Here is an 18,290-nt window from a genome sequence, read left to right as displayed (position 1 = left end):
AGCACACTATTCAATGTTATTCAATAGCAGATGGCAATTAGAAGCTAGTTGTAAAAAAAAAAAATGTAACGACTGAAGGACTTTAATCTTAGGACATAATTTCTTAGAACGTGTCACACAAACCAAAAGGTAGGTGTATGCTCTGTGCATGTTCTCTCTCCCTCTCTCTTTTTCTCTCTGCCAAATCCTGCTGTAATTATGACTCCTACAATTGGTAGCATCTCTTTATTGTTTGGTCATCTTGTGCATGGAATCTGATACAAACATATTTAGGATAGGATTTAATCAATTATTCAATACTAATACTAATACAAAAATATAAACATTAATTTTATATGAAACATGAAGAATGAATATAGTGCAACATGTTATAACAACTTTCATGACTACGCATGAATAAACTAAACATGTATATGTTTTTATAAGTATAGAAACTATTACATTTCATAAGCATTAGAAACATGTATTTTAACTTTTGCCTATAATGGCTAATTCGTCAATTACCGAATATTGGATTGTTAGTATTTCTCACACAAAAATCAGCATGCATAGTGTGTTGACCAGGGTAGTTGAGTATTCATGATGTTTTCTTGTATTCATGATGAAAAAGCTATGTTTTCTTGTATTCATGATGAAAAAGCTATGTTTTCTTGTGTCTTATGACACCATAGGTTGGTGTTGTATCTTGTGACATCTCCACTGTAGCGAGAGCAAGACAGCAGTGGACTAGCATGGATATAACGCCCTCTACTGCCTCACCGCAGCACACACAACTGCAGGTATGGGAGAAATAAGAAACCTGTTGGCTGACCATGGTAATCAATTCAGATATGGATCATCTGTGTAATAGATCTTCTTTGCGTTTTTGCCTACTACAGCTTTGATGTGATTTATTGACAAGTGCTTTGGTTTTATTGTCAATTACAGTGTAGAATTCAATCTGGGTAGATGAAAAATTGAGAAATCTGGATAGATATATATATTGAATGGAAAAAGGATATTAGGTGAGTGATGTAAGGATTGTTTTTGGATCATGGTGCTTTATGAGATGTAAAATAAATGGTTGTGGTTGTGATTGTATTGTTAAAGCCTATTGGAGAAATAACTGTGAACAATGCATGACAATATCTTCTATAACTGATCAACCAGAGGATGCATGATTCCCATGTCTGTATCTTCTTCTTCTTGCACATTTGCAAAACCGTTTCCATTACTTTCAAGGTGACACTTTTCACTGGGTATCATACTTAACAATCTGTGTCTTTAAAGGACAAATTAGATTATGCTTACACTATGTCCTCTGTGGTTCATTTGGTACTGCTTGGTGCTTGCAATGCCAGGATTTTGGGTTTGTTTCCCACGTGGGACCTGTGCGAAAAAATATTAAAATGTAGGTACTCACTACTAAGTCACTCTGGATAAGAGCGTCTGCTAAATGACTAAACTGTAATACAGAGCCACAGAAATATTTGCCACCACAAATTCCCCCAAAAGATTCCTAGGAGGGGCCATTACATTTTAGCAGATGGCTGGTGGATATAGAACTAGGCTAATTCTGGCGCCAAATGACCTAAATACAAAGTCAGGATGAAGGATAGTCAAAGCAGGGCCGGCTCCAGGCATAAGCAACATAAGCGGTCGCTTAGGGCCCCAGCTGCTGCAGGGCCCCCAACAAATTATTATTATTTATTTATGGCATTTTTGGGGGGAATTCAGTCGGATCTCAACTTACCATTTCAGAGTGAGAATAGTTGAATACACCAGGTGCAATTTCGAAATGTGGTTGTGTGTCAGCAGTTTTTCTCTTGTTATGTCAGTCAATGACAGTCACTCAATTAGCCAAGTCGGCTAACACTTTTTTTATTGGTAGTTAGTCTAGCCAGCTATCTAAACTTGTAGTAAGCATGGCTGAATACCGACCGTGCACGCAGGGCTCGTGCCCAGGGTACCTGACCTCCAGAGGGGCCTCCATTGATTTTGTTAGTCCTTCTCACTCATATCATATTAACATGGCATAAGTCCTTACAAAATGTGTATAATTGCAGAAAATTTGCTTTAAAACTGCAAAAAAAAATATCTCCATCCATGGCAAAGTAGGTAGATTGTGGGAGATTTGTTGTAAAACTGAAAAAATGAAAAAATGATCTCTGTCCCATGTCACAATTCATAGGATTGCAGTAAACTTGCTTTAAAACTGCAACATTTTCTCTATGCCCCATGGCAAAATGTGTAGAATTGCAGTGACTCCTAGTGACTCCTGCGATGCAGTGCCTTAGACCACTGCGCCACCCAGCAGGCCCTACTATTTCCTTTTTTTATTTGGCAAATTGCTCTTACTTTTAAACTCTGCATTGTTGGGAAAAGGGCTCTTAAGTAAGCAATTTCACCTGTTCTATTCGGTGCAAGTGACAAATTAAATTTGATTTGATTTTGATTGTTTTCAATTCAAATTGTCAGTGTATTCCAAACTCATAGTATGGAAACATGTATAAAACAAAGGAAAATACACTGGGCCTTTAAAACAAGCATTTTTTTCTCCACCGTCAAGAGCGGTGCCTCTCAAATGTTTTGCCGTGATGTGGGGGGCCCCCCTACCAAATCTTGCTTAGGGCCCCCAAAAGGCTGGAGCCAGCCCTAGGTCAAAGTATGGAATCAGACCCCTATTTTTATTTTTTATTTTACCGGGTAAGTTCCTACCATAAGATGCTTTATTTCCAATGCTTATTATATCTGGCCCTGTAGTGTAGGGCTACTTTGACCACATTCACTTATCATTCATCGATTAAGACTTGATCACAACAAGAAACTATAGAGGGGATGACATTGTGACAAGCAGTTGCACGTTGCTTGTTATTATTTAAGTCACAGAGCAAGATGTGGAAATATTATTGATACTGTAGTTATCTGGTTTGGAAATATGGAGCCTATATTTAGATAACGGGGCATGTTACAGGTCATGTATATGTTACAGGGCAGTATATCAGGCTGACAGGGGGCCGGCAGCATCACTGACCACTACCATAAAGACTGACCTACTGGAGTAAACATGACCATGTTGAGGGAGGGATAAACCACTGGTGTCCACCCATCAGTATTTAATACTGTGTACTCCCTCATTTAATCTGCTATTGGCTTGCCATCCTCTCCCTCTCCATCTCTCACAGCTGCTCTTCATTTTTCATCATTATTTTTCTCACAGGTGAGGATAATAGTGGGATCTTATAGTGCTCCAGCATGCATAATGTGCTCCTGTCTCCTGACTGCTTTGAACTGTATGTAGTGTTGCAGCTGTTGGTTTCTGCACATTGGCAGATCATACGATCACCGTAGTAACATGGTACCCTATGGCTTAGTTGGTTGAGGACAGTGCTTGTAACACCAGGGTTGTGGATTCTATCCCTATGGCCACCCACATGGTAAATGTATGCATGTGTGCTGGCTAAATTGGGGGGGGGGGGAAACAAATACAGGTCTGTATTCTCACCTTTTTTTTAAAGCGATAGATGTTATTTTCAATGATTCATTATGTGCACATGATTGACAGATATTAAGGAATTTGAATGTTTTAATTGAATGAATTGAATTGCTGAATTGTTTTGTGTCACCAGATGTGAATCTAGCTATTCAGGAAGTAGAGCTAGCTCAACAGTTTGAGCCTTCTTGGTCACTAGAAATATTATACTTCGTAGGCTGATTGCATGTATCAGCCCAACATGATGCTCAAGGGGACCTTGAATCCCTGGATGTTTTTGTTCTGCTCTGTGTGTGCAATCTTATGCCATTTGTATCTGAACAGGTGGTGTTCTAGATGTCTGGAATCTACAGAAATTAAATATAAATAACCATCAGAATATGAAACCTTTTGTGTATCATGAATGAATAAAACATTTTACATGATTTATTTGCAAGATTTGAACATTCATGAGTAAAAAAAGTGAATATATCACTGTTTAAAGTGTTGGAAATATTAGCGTATTTTTGACTTCTTTAGGGTGTTTCCTCCAAACTGTATTTTAATTGGTTAGCTAGTTATTGGTTTCCTCCAAACTGTATTTCAATTGGTTAGCTAGTTATTGGTTTCCTTCAAACTGTATTTCAATTGGTTAGCTAGTTATTGGTTTCCTACGAACTGTATTTAAATTGGTTAGCTAGTATTGAACTTGGTTAGCTAGCTAGTTATTTTGAAATGGTTTGGAGAAAACAACAACAACTTAAGGAAATTGGAAGAATAAAAAAAAAATAGTTTAACTATCCCTTTAAAGGATCAACATTATAAAGAGTGACTCATTGTTTTAACAAATGAGTAAAATTGTAGTTGTAGTTATATTCAAATGTAGGTCAGCAGCTCAATAATTAAGTAGATCAAAGTTTAGCATGCCAAATACCAGTTTAGATTTGTCGTCCTCAGCGAAATAAGAAACTATCATTCAGAATGTATATATGTTTTGGCGTCTGAATAAGTTGAAACCCTATCTGTTTAAGCATAAAATTGTTCCAAGTGGCAAGCAGCAATATGATACATGTTTGTGAATACTTCATATCTGCATGCTTATATCTGCAATGTGAAACGAGTTGAAAGGTGTTCTATTGCCAGTGTCTAGCTGCCATAATAATATGCTAAAATCGCAGGTTGTCCAAATGTCCTGCATCAGCATAAAGATAAAAATAAGTACATACCCAATAAAGTGAGCCAGGGTAGACTCCTACTTGCTGAGTAATTAAAGTGATCTCTATATCTTGTTGTGTGCTACTGTTATTTGGTGGATTCATTTTGGCATTATGACTGCTCTTCTGAGTCTATCACAGTACAACATATACATTTATAGCAACACTTGTTCTGTCAAAGTTTTGAATCTTTTAATTTCTGTCTTATACAAGGTGTGAAAAAATAAACAAGCAAGATGTCAGAGTAAGTATAATATTACATTAGTCTCAATAACATCTGAGAGGTGACTGATTGTCTAAGTGCATCGCGAACATCTCATGTATCTACTTCTTCCTCTCACAGGAAAAAGATGAATTCGAGCCGCAGGGGTCATCTGAAGGTAAATATACTGATTTAACCCAATTTCAGCTTCCAATATGAAAAACTGTTTTGTTCTTACTCTCCTTTGATTGAACATTTACAGTACCAGTCAAAAGTTTGGACACACCTACTCATTCAAGGGTTTTTCTTAATTTTTTTACTATTTTCTACATTGTAGAATAATAGTGAAGATTTCAAAACTATGAAATAACACGTATGGAATCATGTAGTAACCAAAAAAAGTGTTAAACAAATCAAAATATATTTTATATTTTCGATTCTTCAACGTAGCCACCCTTTGCCTTGATGACAGTGTTTTGCACACTATTAGCATTCTCTCAACCAGCTTCATGAGGAATGATTTTCCAACAGTCTTGAAGGAGTTCCCACATATCCTGAGCACTTTTTGGCTGCTTTTCCTTCACTCTGCAGTCCAACTCATCCCAAACCGTCTCAATTGGGTTGAGGTCTGGTGATTCTGGAGGCCAGGTCATCTGATGCAGCACTCCCTCACTCTCTTTCTTGGTCAAATAGCCCTTACACAGCCTGGAGGTGTGTTGGGTCATTGTCCTGTTGAAAACAAATGATAGTCCCACTAAGTGCAAACCAGGTGGGATGGCGTATCACTGCAGAATGCTATGGTAGCAATGCTGGTTAAGTGTGCCTTGAATTCTAAATAAATCACAGACAGTGTTACCAGCAAAGCACCCTCACACCATCACACCTCCTCCTCCATGCTTTACGTTGGGAACCACACATGATCATCCGTTCACCTACTCTGCGTCTCACAAAGACACGGTGGTTGGAACCGAAATCTCAAATTTGGACTCATCAGACCAAAGGACAGATTTCCACCGGTCTAATGTCCATTGCTCATGTTTCTTGGCCCAAGCAAGTCTCTTCTTCTTATTGGTGTCCTTTAGTAGTGGTTTCTTTGCAGCAATTCTTCTCTGAACAGTTGAGATGTGTCTGTTACTTTGTTAAGCATTTATTTGGAAAGCAATTTCTGAGGATGGTAACTGTAATGAACTTATCCTCTGCAGCAGAGGTAACTCTGGTTCCTACTTTCCAGTGGCGGTCCACATGAGAGCCTGTTTCATCATAGCGCTTGATGGTTTTCGCGACTACACTTGAAGAAACTTTCAAATTTCTTTACATTTTCTGCCTTGACTGACCATCATGTCTTAAAGTAATGATGGACTGTCGTTTCTCTTTGCTTATTTGAGCTGTTCTTTCCATAATATGGACAGGGTATTTTATCAAACAGGGCTGTCTTTATCCAATGTATATCACCCCTACCTTGTTACAACACAACTGACTGGCTGAAACGCATTAAGAAGGAAATAAATTCTACAAATGACCTTTTAACTAGGCACACATGTTTAATTTAAAAGCCTTCCAGGTCACCTTCCACCTCATGAAGCTGGTTGAGAGAATGCCAAGAGTGTGCAAAGCTGTCATCAAGGCGAAGGGTGGCTACTTTGAAGCATCTCAAATATAAAATATATTTTGGTGTGTTTAATGCTTTTTTGGTTACTACATGATTCCATATGTGTTATTTCATAGTTTTAATGCTTTCACTACTATTGTACAATGTATAAAATAGTAAAAATAAAGAAAAAACCTTGAATGAATAGGTGTGTCCAAACCTTTGACTCATATTGTGTCTATACAGCTAAGTCAAATAATAACCCATTCTTATTTGCAAAGATGTCAAAACTGCGGGCACAGTAGCGATATGAAATACAAATACCTTTCCCTATTTAATTAAATAACCACAAATGAACTATGTGTACAAGTGATTGTGTAAAATGTATCAAGACAAAAACAAACGGCAGAAACACATTAGCTGGCAGTTGCCTGAAGTTAACGTGCTTAGGCTCTCAATTATTTATTCAGACACATGGTAATGCCGCAAGGTTACTTTATTGAATGTATAAGGAAATACAGTACATTTGAGAGTGCCTGAAATTGATGCTAGGCCTAACTTTGCATTGGTGAGTCCTACATGTTTTGGTGTAGTCGTGTTAGCTGCTCTGACACCTTTTCTCCCCCTGGCATCCAGAGCTTGATGCTTGCGATTGCCAAAGACCTCCTGGAGAAAGAAGCAGCAGACTTGATAACGGAAAAGGCAGCTTTTATAGCAGATAACTGCCCTGCTCCGGTATTGTCTGGGGGTCTTCCTGAGCTGCAGGTATTTTACCATTCTAACCAGTTCATTCTCATTTAGTCTGCTTTGAATACCTGACATATACAATAATTCATTCAACCATACAATTGGTACCACAAAAATCCTAACCTATTTATCTTTCATGTTACATATTTGATTTTGAGGTATGTGTTAAGGCTGCATTTGGATTGATTTGATTTGCATAGAAACGAAAATGAATTGAATGAGATTGATCTGTGCCAAAAGCTGAAGACACCATTAAGAGACACTGTGTTTCTCATACAAATGATCTGTGATATGTTTGTGTGTCAACAGGAAATGCTTAAAAAGTTGGCCCAGACCATTGACAAGGTTGATGAGGATAGATATGACTCCGAGGCAAAAGTGAAGAAGACAGACAAAGAGGTACAGTACGTTGCATTCCATATTGTCCTCATCCTGGAAACATATAGCGCTGGTCTTGACTATGTGTTGACTCACCGACTTCACAGATTGAGGACTTGAGAATGAAAGTGGTTGAGATCCAGGGCATAAAGAAGCCAGCTCTGAAGAAAGTGCGTATGTCTGCTGATGCTATGCTCCAGGCTCTGCTGGGCACCAAGCACAAGGCTTCCATGGATTTCAGAGCCAACTTGAAAGAAGTGAAGAAGGAGGTCAAAGAGGAGGTGGGTATTTGTGGGGAGAATTACGAAGCAGAGAATCACAGTACTTTAGGAGTTGGCAGCAGTTGTCCCGAATGTGCTCAGAACTTTGAGGAAATGATCAGTTACATGAATTTCATATTACATCCTCAAACACTAAGAATGTCACATCGTACATTTTATGTCATGCAGGAGGAAGTCGGTGACTGGCGTAAGAACGTTGATGAACAGGCTGGCATGGACGGCAGGAAGAAGAAGTTTGAGACCGCATAAACTACTGAATTAGTTTTTTTAATACATCTTTTAGGTTGTTTTGTTATACCGGCAGTCATTTTGTCTATTTAACTTAAACGTATGTCTTATGTCAATAGTAAAAAGCTTTTGAAGAAAACTTATTTTACCTATGTCCAACATTCATGCCAAAGCTCAGTAATGAAATAAATGCTTTGAAGAAGACAGTCTTTTTTTGTTACTTTTGACATGTATATTTCTTGAATACAGTGGAGGCTGCTGAGGGGAGGACGGCTCATAATAATAGTTGGAACAGAGCAAATGGAAGGGCATCAAACACATGGAAACCATATGTGTGATGTATTTGATACCATTCCACCCACTCCGCTCCAGTCATTACTACGAGTCCGTCCTTTCCAACCTCCTGTGCTTGAACATTGTTACGCTTGTTTATTTCTTTATTACTAATTTGGCACTGAAATAGTGGGGCATCCATAACTAGGGCTTTTCCAAATATTAATGGGTTGCACTTATGTCACTTATGTGCACCTACCAGACAGCTGTGTCAAGGTTCTCTATTCCCGCCCCCAATGAAATATCGACTTATCAGGAACATTGAAAATCACAATCTAGCATAAGATAATACTGGTGTAAAAAGACGTCTAAGCAGAGTCCACACTTCCGGTTTCCAGGAGAAACTGAAGTTAGGTTGAAAACACTGTATCCCTGAAAACCGGTAACATTTGCTTTTTGCAACCCCACAGTGAATTAATCTAATATATTTGTTGTAAGAATATAGGATTATATTTCCTACAAACATTTCATCATAAATGTCAATGTCATTAGAATATAATGTGTCATGCGAAATAACTTGATGAAAACACAATTGAATTAAAACTAACGATTGGCTTGATTTAGTTACACATTTTAGATGTGTATTAATCATTTAAAAAATGTTTTATATTTAATTAAACCTTTCATATTTGAATAAAGAATATAGTAAACAATTTACAAGAATATAGTTATGATATAATTAGTAATATAATATATAAATAAATATCCTCTCTCCATCACTCTCTCTCGCTCTCTTTCAATCTCTCGCTCCTTCTCCCCATCTCACCTTTGAGCAAAAGAGGGCTATTTGCTTGCCCACTTTTTTCTCAGGAATTTGTCATTATTTGTAGATATTCAACTTACAGTATATTGCCATGCAATTGAAGTTGGATTGGGGAACTCTAGTCCTGCAAATGGTGAGTAACACTTTTTTCTACTTTTTAATCATCCTTAACAAAATGGATTCCAGAGGTCAAAAATTGTTCTGACAATAATGACAGATACAGAAATTGTTCAACAGTTTCACTTAAATGCAATGGATAGCATGGTTCCCTTGTTAAAGTTGATGACCCCTTTCCCTTCTTTATTTTAAAGGTGCAATCTGCAATTGGTACTTCCATTTTTTAAAACTTTTAAATGATTGCTATATACACATTGATTGTTGAAGAACTTTTTGTCAAAACAGTGGCTGAGAAGTCACTTTTTATTGTTTGAACTGCAGACTGACCCTTGAACAATAGCCTTCTTCTTATTGAAAATGGAATTATCATCAATCACCCAAAAGTGGTTCAAGAATATATCAACGTTGACCCTTGCTTTCCCGGGTTTATCTATCCATGACCTCCGTGCTTAACTGGGATGGCTTTGTCAAACCTTTCCAACGTCGTTGGTATGGAAGCCAAGTGGCAGCTCAGGTTTTGGGAGACACCTTGTAGAAAGGGAAATTTATGATGTGAGTTGGAGGAAAGGGTTGGTGGTATTTCAGGAGCCCACAGTTCCGTTGGCCTAAGGAGTCTCCACCACCACAAGGAGGTCCCTGGGTTTCTGCTGATTCATCACTAGTCTACATATATATACCCTGTTGGATTTGTTCTTTGCCTGTGACTTACCGTTTCTCCCCTTCTTCACCAAGTGTGTCCTGTCCTCCACATCTCATAGGTGAGAATCTCTCTTATCTTTCGATCACACAGGATCTGTCTTACTGATAAATAAGGTTGGATGTGACTTAGTGATAAATTAAGGAATACAGTCTCACCGTGGGGGGGTAGTTTTACCTGTTAATTAAGTCTTACACAGTGCACATTTATAGACGTTGATGTAAAAGTGATTTCATGGCTACATTTACATAGATATTTTTTTATTTATTTATTTATTTCACCTTTATTTAACCAGGTAGGCTAGTTGAGAACAAGTTCTCATTTACAACTGCGACCTGACCAAGATAAAGCATAGCAGTGTGAACAGACAGCAACACAGAGTTACACATGGAGTAAACAATAAACAAGTCAATATCACAGTAGAAAAAAAAGGGAAAAAAAGACCCACTAACAGGTGACACCTGTCACAAGTTCACTACATTTGAATACAGGTGAATACATTGAGATAAATATGTCAGGGTGGATACTATGAAAGACTATTGAGCCTGTCTAGACAGAATGACCGACGGGCCTCTGTGTTAGACAGTGTGACCCTGTGTGGAGAGCGGGGGGGGGACTCCTGCTCAAGGGGCTATACTCTAGCATGGAAGGCGGTTGAAGACATTATTTAAGGCTTTACTTTTTTTTGTGATGTATGTTGCTCAAATATTCAATGTGTATAACTGTCATGGATAGCGATATGGGATTTGTGATGGAGATCTAGAATTTTGATTATACTGTAACTCGAATGTGATAACTAGGTTACAGCAGACAGTGTTTACTGAATGGGGCTTCTAGGCCCTTGGTTGGTGGTCTGTTCCTCTTGGGCTACAGCTAACATTTGGTAACCTACAGAATAGTTTCAGATCCACTGGTCAGTTGATAGACAAGCACCATGCTCTATCAGGCATTTGAAAGTAACAGTTTAATACATATTTTGACTATCATGTATATTCCTAGTTGAACAGATTGGAAAAGGATGTGTTGGCAAGAGTTTTTATTGTCAATTTCTCTGTTTGCTGAAGTATTCTCAAAATAGTAGCATTTATTTGATCATTTAAATATTAATGAATTTGAACGTATTTGAACTGCATGTGTCATTGACTTTAAACTAGAGAAAACAGAGAAGTTGTTAAAAACATAATTCCTATTCTTAACATTGCTATTCATTGATGCGGTGTGGTTTAACAACAGTGTCTTACAACATTTGAGCCATACTGTATTGCTTAAAATAATAATCAATGATTCGATTGAGGGGCTTTTCATGACAGAAAGTATGCTCCCCAAAATGCAGTAGGAAAAGTGGAAGAGATGTAATGACGGGGTTCACTGAGAACGCAGGTTGTAGTGATTTGAGTGATACCAAGATGTTCTCAGGGTGGAGCAAGACGATGATGCCTGCGGAGGATTTGTGTGCTAATGACATCAATAAAGTAACAGCCCATGAATGTCAGGGGTGACTCTTGTCTCCAGCTGTCCAAATTTAGCCTGATCAAAATGGTTCCAACAAGTTTTAATAGTCAAATGGATCATATTTCCCCTCCCTTCCTTGAAGTGTCCAAATTGCTCAATTAGCAGCCAGTGTCCATGAATCATTCTTGAGCAGGATACACAAGCCTGTTCTAATTTTAGGCTTATGAGGCAAATAGCACCCTAATGCTAAAAACATTTATCTTCCTCGTTGTCTTTTTGTTCCAGGGTCTGAAGCACACATCCCTCCATCATGTCTGAGTAAGTATCCATTACCTTGTTGTTTGCCACATTTGATTATTTTCACAGGATTTTAGATAGCGTTGCAAATATGCAGTAGCTTTCCAAAAATTCTCCAGTTTTCCAGAAATCCTGGTTGGAAGACTCCCGTAATCAGGAGTGCATAAGCAGGAATCTGGAATCCTCCAATCAGAATTTCGGAAAAACCTGGGAATCTTCGGAAGGTTACAGATTTTTGCACCCCTAGTCTTAGACAAACATAATGTTAGAAAGTAGGTATTTTTTTATACCAAATCAGAATAAATAGACAAACAGACAAATAAATATACAAACAAAAAACAAACAGCCAACCCAAACCCTAACATCAAACAAGCTCAGTTGGTAGAGCATGGCGCTTGTAACGCCAGGGTAGTGGGTTCGATTCCCGGGACCACCCATACGTAGAATGTATGCACACATGACTGTAAGTCGCTTTGGATAAAAGCGTCTGCTAAATGGCATATATATATAAACAACTGCTAGTATGCCTAAACCGTACTCTAACATGGGCAAATATACACACATACAGTACCTTCAGAAAGTTTTCAGACCCCTTGACTTTTTCCACATTTTGTTACATTAAAGCCTTATTCTAAAATGGATTTAAAAATAAAAAATCATCAGCAATCTACACGTAATGACAAAGAAAAACCAGGTTTTTTGAATGTTTTGCAAATATATATATATAAAAAAATATATATATATAACTTATTTACATAAGTATTTAGACCCTTCCCTATGCTCAGGTGCATCCCGTTTCCATTGATCATCCTTGAGATGCTGCTACAACTTGATTGGAGTCCACCTGTGGTAAATTCAATTGATTGGACATGATGTGGAAAGGTCTATATATAAGGTCCCACAGTTGACAATGCATGTCAGAGCAAAAACCAAGCCATGAGGTTGAAGGAATTGTCCATAGAGCTCCAAGACAGGATTGTGTCGAGGCACAGATCTGGAGAAGGATACCAAAACATTTCTGCAGCATTGAAAGTCCCCAAGAACACAGTGGCCTCCATCATTCTGAAATGGAAGAAGTTTGGATCCACCAAGACTCTTCGTTGAGCTGGCTGCCCAGCCAAACTGAGCAATCGGGGGAGACGGGCCTTGGTCAGGGAGGTGACCTAGAACCTGATGGTCACTCTGACAGAGCTCTAGAGTTCCTCTGTGGAGATGGGAGAACCTTCCAGAAGGACAACTGCCTCTGCAGCCCTCCACCAATCAGGCCTTTACGGGAGAGTGTGCCAAGACGGAAGCTACTCCTCAGTAAAAGGCACATGACCACCCGGCTTTGATTTGCCAAAAGGCACCTAAAGACTCTCATACCATCAGAAACAAGATTCTCTGAACGCTTTGGCCTGAATGCCAAGCGTCACGTCTGGAGGAAATCTGGCAGAAACAGGTCTGCCAAGCTTGTAGCATCATACCCAAGAAGACTCCATACTGTAATCGCTGCCAAAGGTGTTTCAACAAAGTACTGAGTAAAGGGTCTAAATACTATAAATGTTATATTTCCATTTCTTTATTTGTAATACATTTGTAACATTTTCTAAAAACCTGTTTTTGCTTTGTCACTATGGGTTATTGTGTGTAGATTGATGAGGGGAAAAAAACAATTGAATACATTTTAGAATAAAGCTGTAACATATGAAAATGGGAAAAAAAGTAAAGGGGTCTGAATACTTTACGAAGGTTTGAGTCTTTCACAACAACGTGAGACAAGTAAATGAGATATTCCCAATCTATTCAGCATGCTATAGAATATCACTGATTACAAGCCTTGGTCAACATATTGACCAGTCATGTCCCTTCAGAATATTGACCAGTCATGTCCCTTCAGCATATTTATCAGTTATGTCCCTTCAGCATATTGACCAGTCATGTCTCTTCAGCATATTGATCAGTCATGTCTCTTCAGCATATTGATCAGTTATGTCTCTTCAGCATATTGATCAGTCATGTCTCTTCAGCATATTGATCAGTCATGTCCCTTCAGCATATTGATCAGTCATGTCTCTTAAGCATATTGAGCAGTCATGTCCTTTCAGCATATTGATCAGTCATGTCCTTTCAGCATATTGACCAGTCATGTCTCTTCAGCATATTGATCAGTCATGTCCTTTCAGCATATTGATCAGTCATGTCTCTTCAGCATATTGATCAGTCATGTCTCTTCAGCATATTGATCAGTCATGTCTCTTCAGCATATTGATCAGTCATGTCCCTTCAGCATATTGATCAGTCATGTCTCTTAAGCATATTGAGCAGTCATGTCCTTTCAGCATATTGACCAGTCATGTCCTTTCAGCATATTGACCAGTCATGTCTCTTCAGCATATTGATCAGTCATGTCCTTTCAGCATATTGATCAGTCATGTCTCTTCAGCATATTGATCAGTCATGTCTCTTCAGCATATTGATCAGTCATGTCCCTTCAGCATATTGATCAGTCATGTCTCTTCAGCATATTGATCAGTCATGTCCCTTCAGCATATTGATCAGTCATGTATATAACAATCCAGTATGTCAAACTCACCTTTCTTCACAGGAAAAGGATGACCTCGGGCCGCAAGCATCATCTAAAGGTAAATCAACACAGTTCACTGTGACAACATTCTATGTTTTCTTCTAAATTAGGTGCAAACTGCATTTTGTCAATGGGTTTCTTATATGAGCAGTATATGACTCTGTGGATGCCAATGTGCATTTCTATCTTTTTGACCTCCACTAAGCACACCAGCGTGTCCTGAATGTACACCAAGTCGGGTACTGGACTAGGTTTGGCCTCACTGTGTTTCCTTTTCCTCCAGAGCTTGTGTCTCTCGATTGTGGCTACTTTTCTGGCAACAGAGTAAAAGGAGTCCATGCAAGAGAAAGAAGATTTCATGGCTCAGATCCCCATCATGGATTTGTCTGGAAATCAAGTGGCGCTGGTGGTACCATTCTGTTTATTGATTTGAGTTTGTCGTAATGAGGTGGGATTCGTAGATGTATACACACTCCATTGTCTTCCTTTTGTGGTTGCTAATGTCTTATTTTAATTCCACAGCGGGGGATATAATTTCACACAGACGTCTTGGCAAAGCCTTCATCAGTATGTCAAATGAAAGGTTACCACCTCTCCCTCTCTAGATAGCTGTTGCCTGTAGAAAGTGGTTAATTCCACCCTCTTTAGATACTGGTGCCATACTGATGCCTCTCGTACAAATGATCTGTAATGTGTTGATGTGCACCCAGGAAATGATTGATGGTTGATGAGGAAAGATATGACTCCGAGGCAAAAGTGAAGAAGACAAACAAAGAGGTACAGTACGTTGCATTCCATATTGTCCTCATCCTGGAAACATATAGCGCTGGTCTTGACTATGTGTTGACTCACCCTCTTCACAGATCGAGGACCTGAAGATGAAAGTGGTTGAGATCCAGGGCATAAAGAAGCCAGCTCTGAAGAAAGTGCGTATGTCTGCTGATGCTATGCTCCAGGCTCTGCTGGGCACCAAGCACAAGGCTTCCATGGATTTCAGAGCCAACTTGAAAGAAGTGAAGAAGGAGGTCAAAGAGGAGGTGGGTATTTGTGGGGAGAATTATGAAGCAGAGAATCACAGTACTTTGGGAGTTAGTGTAACGGATGTGAAACGGCTAGCTTAGTTAGCGGTGCGCGCTAAATAGCGTTTCAATCGGTTACGTCACTTGCTCTGAGACCTTGAAGTAGTAGTTCCCCTTGCTCTGCAAGGGCCGTGGCTTTTGTGGAGCGATGGGTAACGATGCTTCGAGGGTGACTGTTGTCGATGTGTGCAAAGGGTCCCTGGTTCGCGCCCGGGTACGGGCGAGGGGACGGTTTAAAATTATACTGTTACATTGGCAACCTTTTCCCCACATGTATTCAGGGCTTTGATGAAAGGATCAATTACATTTATTTCATATTATATCCTCAAACACTGAGAATGTCATATCATAAACTTTATGTCATGCAGGAGGAAGTCAGTGACTGGCGTAAGAACGTTGATGAACAGTCTGGCATGGACGGCAGGAAGAAGAAGTTTCAGTCTGCAAAAATGACAAAATTAGTTTTGGTGTTCAAAACTACAGAGGATACAGAGTGATTGATCTATCTTTTTTGTTATTTTGTTGTACTGTTACAGAGTTGGATATGGAAGACCTAAGGTCGAGATTTGAGGCAAAGACATGTTTATCTTACAGCATAAGATAAGGCCTTATACTAACTGTAAACTGGAATTGAATTGTAAATTATTTTCCAAATATATAGGCTTACTGAAAATATATACAACTGCCAAACTGCAGTAATTCAATAAATGTTGGCAACATGGTGTAAACATGAACATGAACATGGTGGAAACATGAACATGAACATGGTGGAAACATGAACATGAACATGGTGGAAACATGAACATGGTGGAAACATGAACATGAACATGGTGGAAACATGAACATGAACATGGTGTAAACATGAACATGAACATGGTGGAAACATGAACATGAACATGGTGGAAACATGAACATGAACATGGTGGAAACATGAACATGGTGTAAACATGAACATGAACATGGTGGAAACATGAACATGAACATGGTGGAAACATGAACATGGTGTAAACATGAACATGAACATGGTGGAAACATGAACATGAACATGGTGGAAACATGAACATAGTGGAAACATGAACATGAACATGGTGGAAACATGAACATGAACATGGTGGAAACATGAACATGAACATGGTGGAAACATGAACATGAACATGGTGGAAACATGAACATGAACATGGTGGAAACATGAACATGAACATGGTGGAAACATGAACATGAACATGGTGGAAACATGAACATGAACATGGTGGAAACATGAACATGAACATGGTGGAAACATGAACATGAACATGGTGGAAACATGAACATGGTGGAAACATGAACATGAACATGGTGGAAACATGAACATGAACATGGTGGAAACATGAACATGAACATGGTGGAAACATGAACATGAACATGGTGGAAACATGAACATGAACATGGTGTAAACATGAACATGAACATGGTGGAAACATGAACATGAACATGGTGGAAACATGAACATGAACATGGTGGAAACATGAACATGAACATGGTGGAAACATGAACATGAACATGGTGGAAACATGAACATGAACATGGTGGAAACATGAACATGAACATGGTGGAAACATGAACATGGACATGGTGGAAACATGAACATGAACATGGTGGAAACATGAACATGAACATGGTGGAAACATGAACATGAACATGGTGGAAACATGAACATAGTGGAAACATGAACATGAACATGGTGGAAACATGAACATGGTGGAAACATGAACATGAACATGGTGGAAACATAAACATGAACATGGTGGAAACATGAACATGAACATGGTGGAAACATGAACATGAACATGGTGGAAACATGAACATGAACATGGTGGAAACATGAACATAGTGGAAACATGAACATGAACATGGTGGAAACATGAACATGAACATGGTGGAAACATGAACATGAACATGGTGGAAACATGAACATGAACATGGTGGAAACATGAACATGAACATGAACATGGTGGAAACATGAACATGAACATGGTGGAAACATGAACATGGTGGAAACATGAAACATGGAAATGGTATCAATTTTATGATTCTGTGTTGTGGTAAATTATTTTACTCCTTTCAGATTTGGTCCCTCTATGCTTTTGGATGTAAGGTATTCTGGACTATGGTTGGAAAAAAGGTGGCTTTCTGAAAAATCATCTTATTTGCTTCTTATTCTGGGAATCTTCCAACCGGGATTTCTGGAAAACCTGGTAATTTTGGGAAAGTTACTGGAATTTTGCAACACAAATTCTGGAGACACCTAGAACATCTGGGGTGGAGGTTATTTATTAAATACATCTATTAGGTTATCTATTAAACCACAAGATGTCAGTATAGTAGAGTACCTTTCATTTCTGCTGATCCTTCCTCTCTCTCTCATTCACTCTGCCCAACTCTCAATGTAATACAATCCCCTTTCTCTGAAAGTATAGCAATGGAAAAATGGGGGAAGTTGGTGAGTTTTGAACAAACAATGGCAATCTGCAGTGTTCACCAAATGTAGCCAAGCAGAATCATGAGTAGAGTAGCATTTCACTTACTACGTGTTATTGACTAGTTTGTTTAACTCCATTTGTCATGTGTTGGCCTGATTAAGCACTCAACATATTATCAATATGGCCTAACATATAATTCACAGTTGCTGTGCTTTTAGGTTTGAAGGAAACATGATGGAATTGAGGTTTATTGTGTTTTGTCTTTAAGACAATAAATCAATTTCTGATTTCAATACAATTTACATTTCTGAGTTCTTTACTGATTCGATAAAATAACCACTTTTAAAACTGTATTAGGATTTTCAAGAATTGATAATATGATTCACTTGTTGACTTATATTACTATGATTCACTTGTTGAAGTAGACTCCCACTTGAA

General features: G+C 38.6%; 2 protein-coding genes across 2 annotated transcripts; both read left to right on the top strand.

Annotated features, from left to right (window-relative positions):
* Positions 1-3,070: 3,070 nt before the first annotated feature.
* On the top strand, positions 3,071-8,293 carry LOC118359294 (troponin I, fast skeletal muscle-like). Its single transcript, XM_035737765.2, has 7 exons — positions 3,071-3,199; positions 4,879-4,909; positions 5,009-5,045; positions 7,092-7,220; positions 7,512-7,601; positions 7,688-7,861; positions 8,030-8,293. Exons 2-7 carry the CDS (start codon positions 4,902-4,904, stop codon positions 8,108-8,110), a joined length of 519 nt encoding a protein of 172 aa, XP_035593658.1. The 5' UTR covers positions 3,071-3,199; positions 4,879-4,901; the 3' UTR covers positions 8,111-8,293.
* Positions 8,294-14,597: 6,304 nt separating this feature from the next.
* LOC127912208 (troponin I, fast skeletal muscle-like) lies at positions 14,598-15,890 on the top strand. The gene is made up of 3 exons (XM_052481115.1): positions 14,598-15,091; positions 15,178-15,402; positions 15,762-15,890. Exons 1-3 carry the CDS (start codon positions 15,035-15,037, stop codon positions 15,888-15,890), a joined length of 411 nt encoding a protein of 136 aa, XP_052337075.1. The 5' UTR covers positions 14,598-15,034.
* The last annotated feature ends 2,400 nt before the right edge of the window (positions 15,891-18,290 follow it).

The sequence above is a fragment of the Oncorhynchus keta genome, chromosome 26 (genome assembly GCF_023373465.1).
Source record: "Oncorhynchus keta strain PuntledgeMale-10-30-2019 chromosome 26, Oket_V2, whole genome shotgun sequence".
In the NCBI taxonomy this organism is placed as follows: domain Eukaryota; kingdom Metazoa; phylum Chordata; class Actinopteri; order Salmoniformes; family Salmonidae; genus Oncorhynchus; species Oncorhynchus keta.
The sequence above is the reverse complement of the archived record's forward strand: the minus strand, read 5'-3'. Positions and strand labels throughout refer to the sequence as shown.

What these genes read in the sequence shown, in the direction of transcription:
- LOC127912208 (XM_052481115.1), top strand. Translation starts at nt 15,035, where the DNA reads ATGGTTGATGAGGAAAGATATGACTCCGAGGCAAAAGTGAAGAAGACA. An exon ending in TGAAGAAGACAAACAAAGAG is followed by an intron (nt 15,092 to 15,177) that starts GTACAGTACGTT and finishes CCCTCTTCACAG; the next exon opens with ATCGAGGACCTGAAGATGAA. An exon ending in AGAATCACAGTACTTTGGGA is followed by an intron (nt 15,403 to 15,761) that starts GTTAGTGTAACG and finishes TATGTCATGCAG; the next exon opens with GAGGAAGTCAGTGACTGGCG.
- LOC118359294 (XM_035737765.2), top strand. An exon ending in GCCGCAGGGGTCATCTGAAG is followed by an intron (nt 5,046 to 7,091) that starts GTAAATATACTG and finishes CCTGGCATCCAG; the next exon opens with AGCTTGATGCTTGCGATTGC. An exon ending in AGAAGGAGGTCAAAGAGGAG is followed by an intron (nt 7,862 to 8,029) that starts GTGGGTATTTGT and finishes TATGTCATGCAG; the next exon opens with GAGGAAGTCGGTGACTGGCG.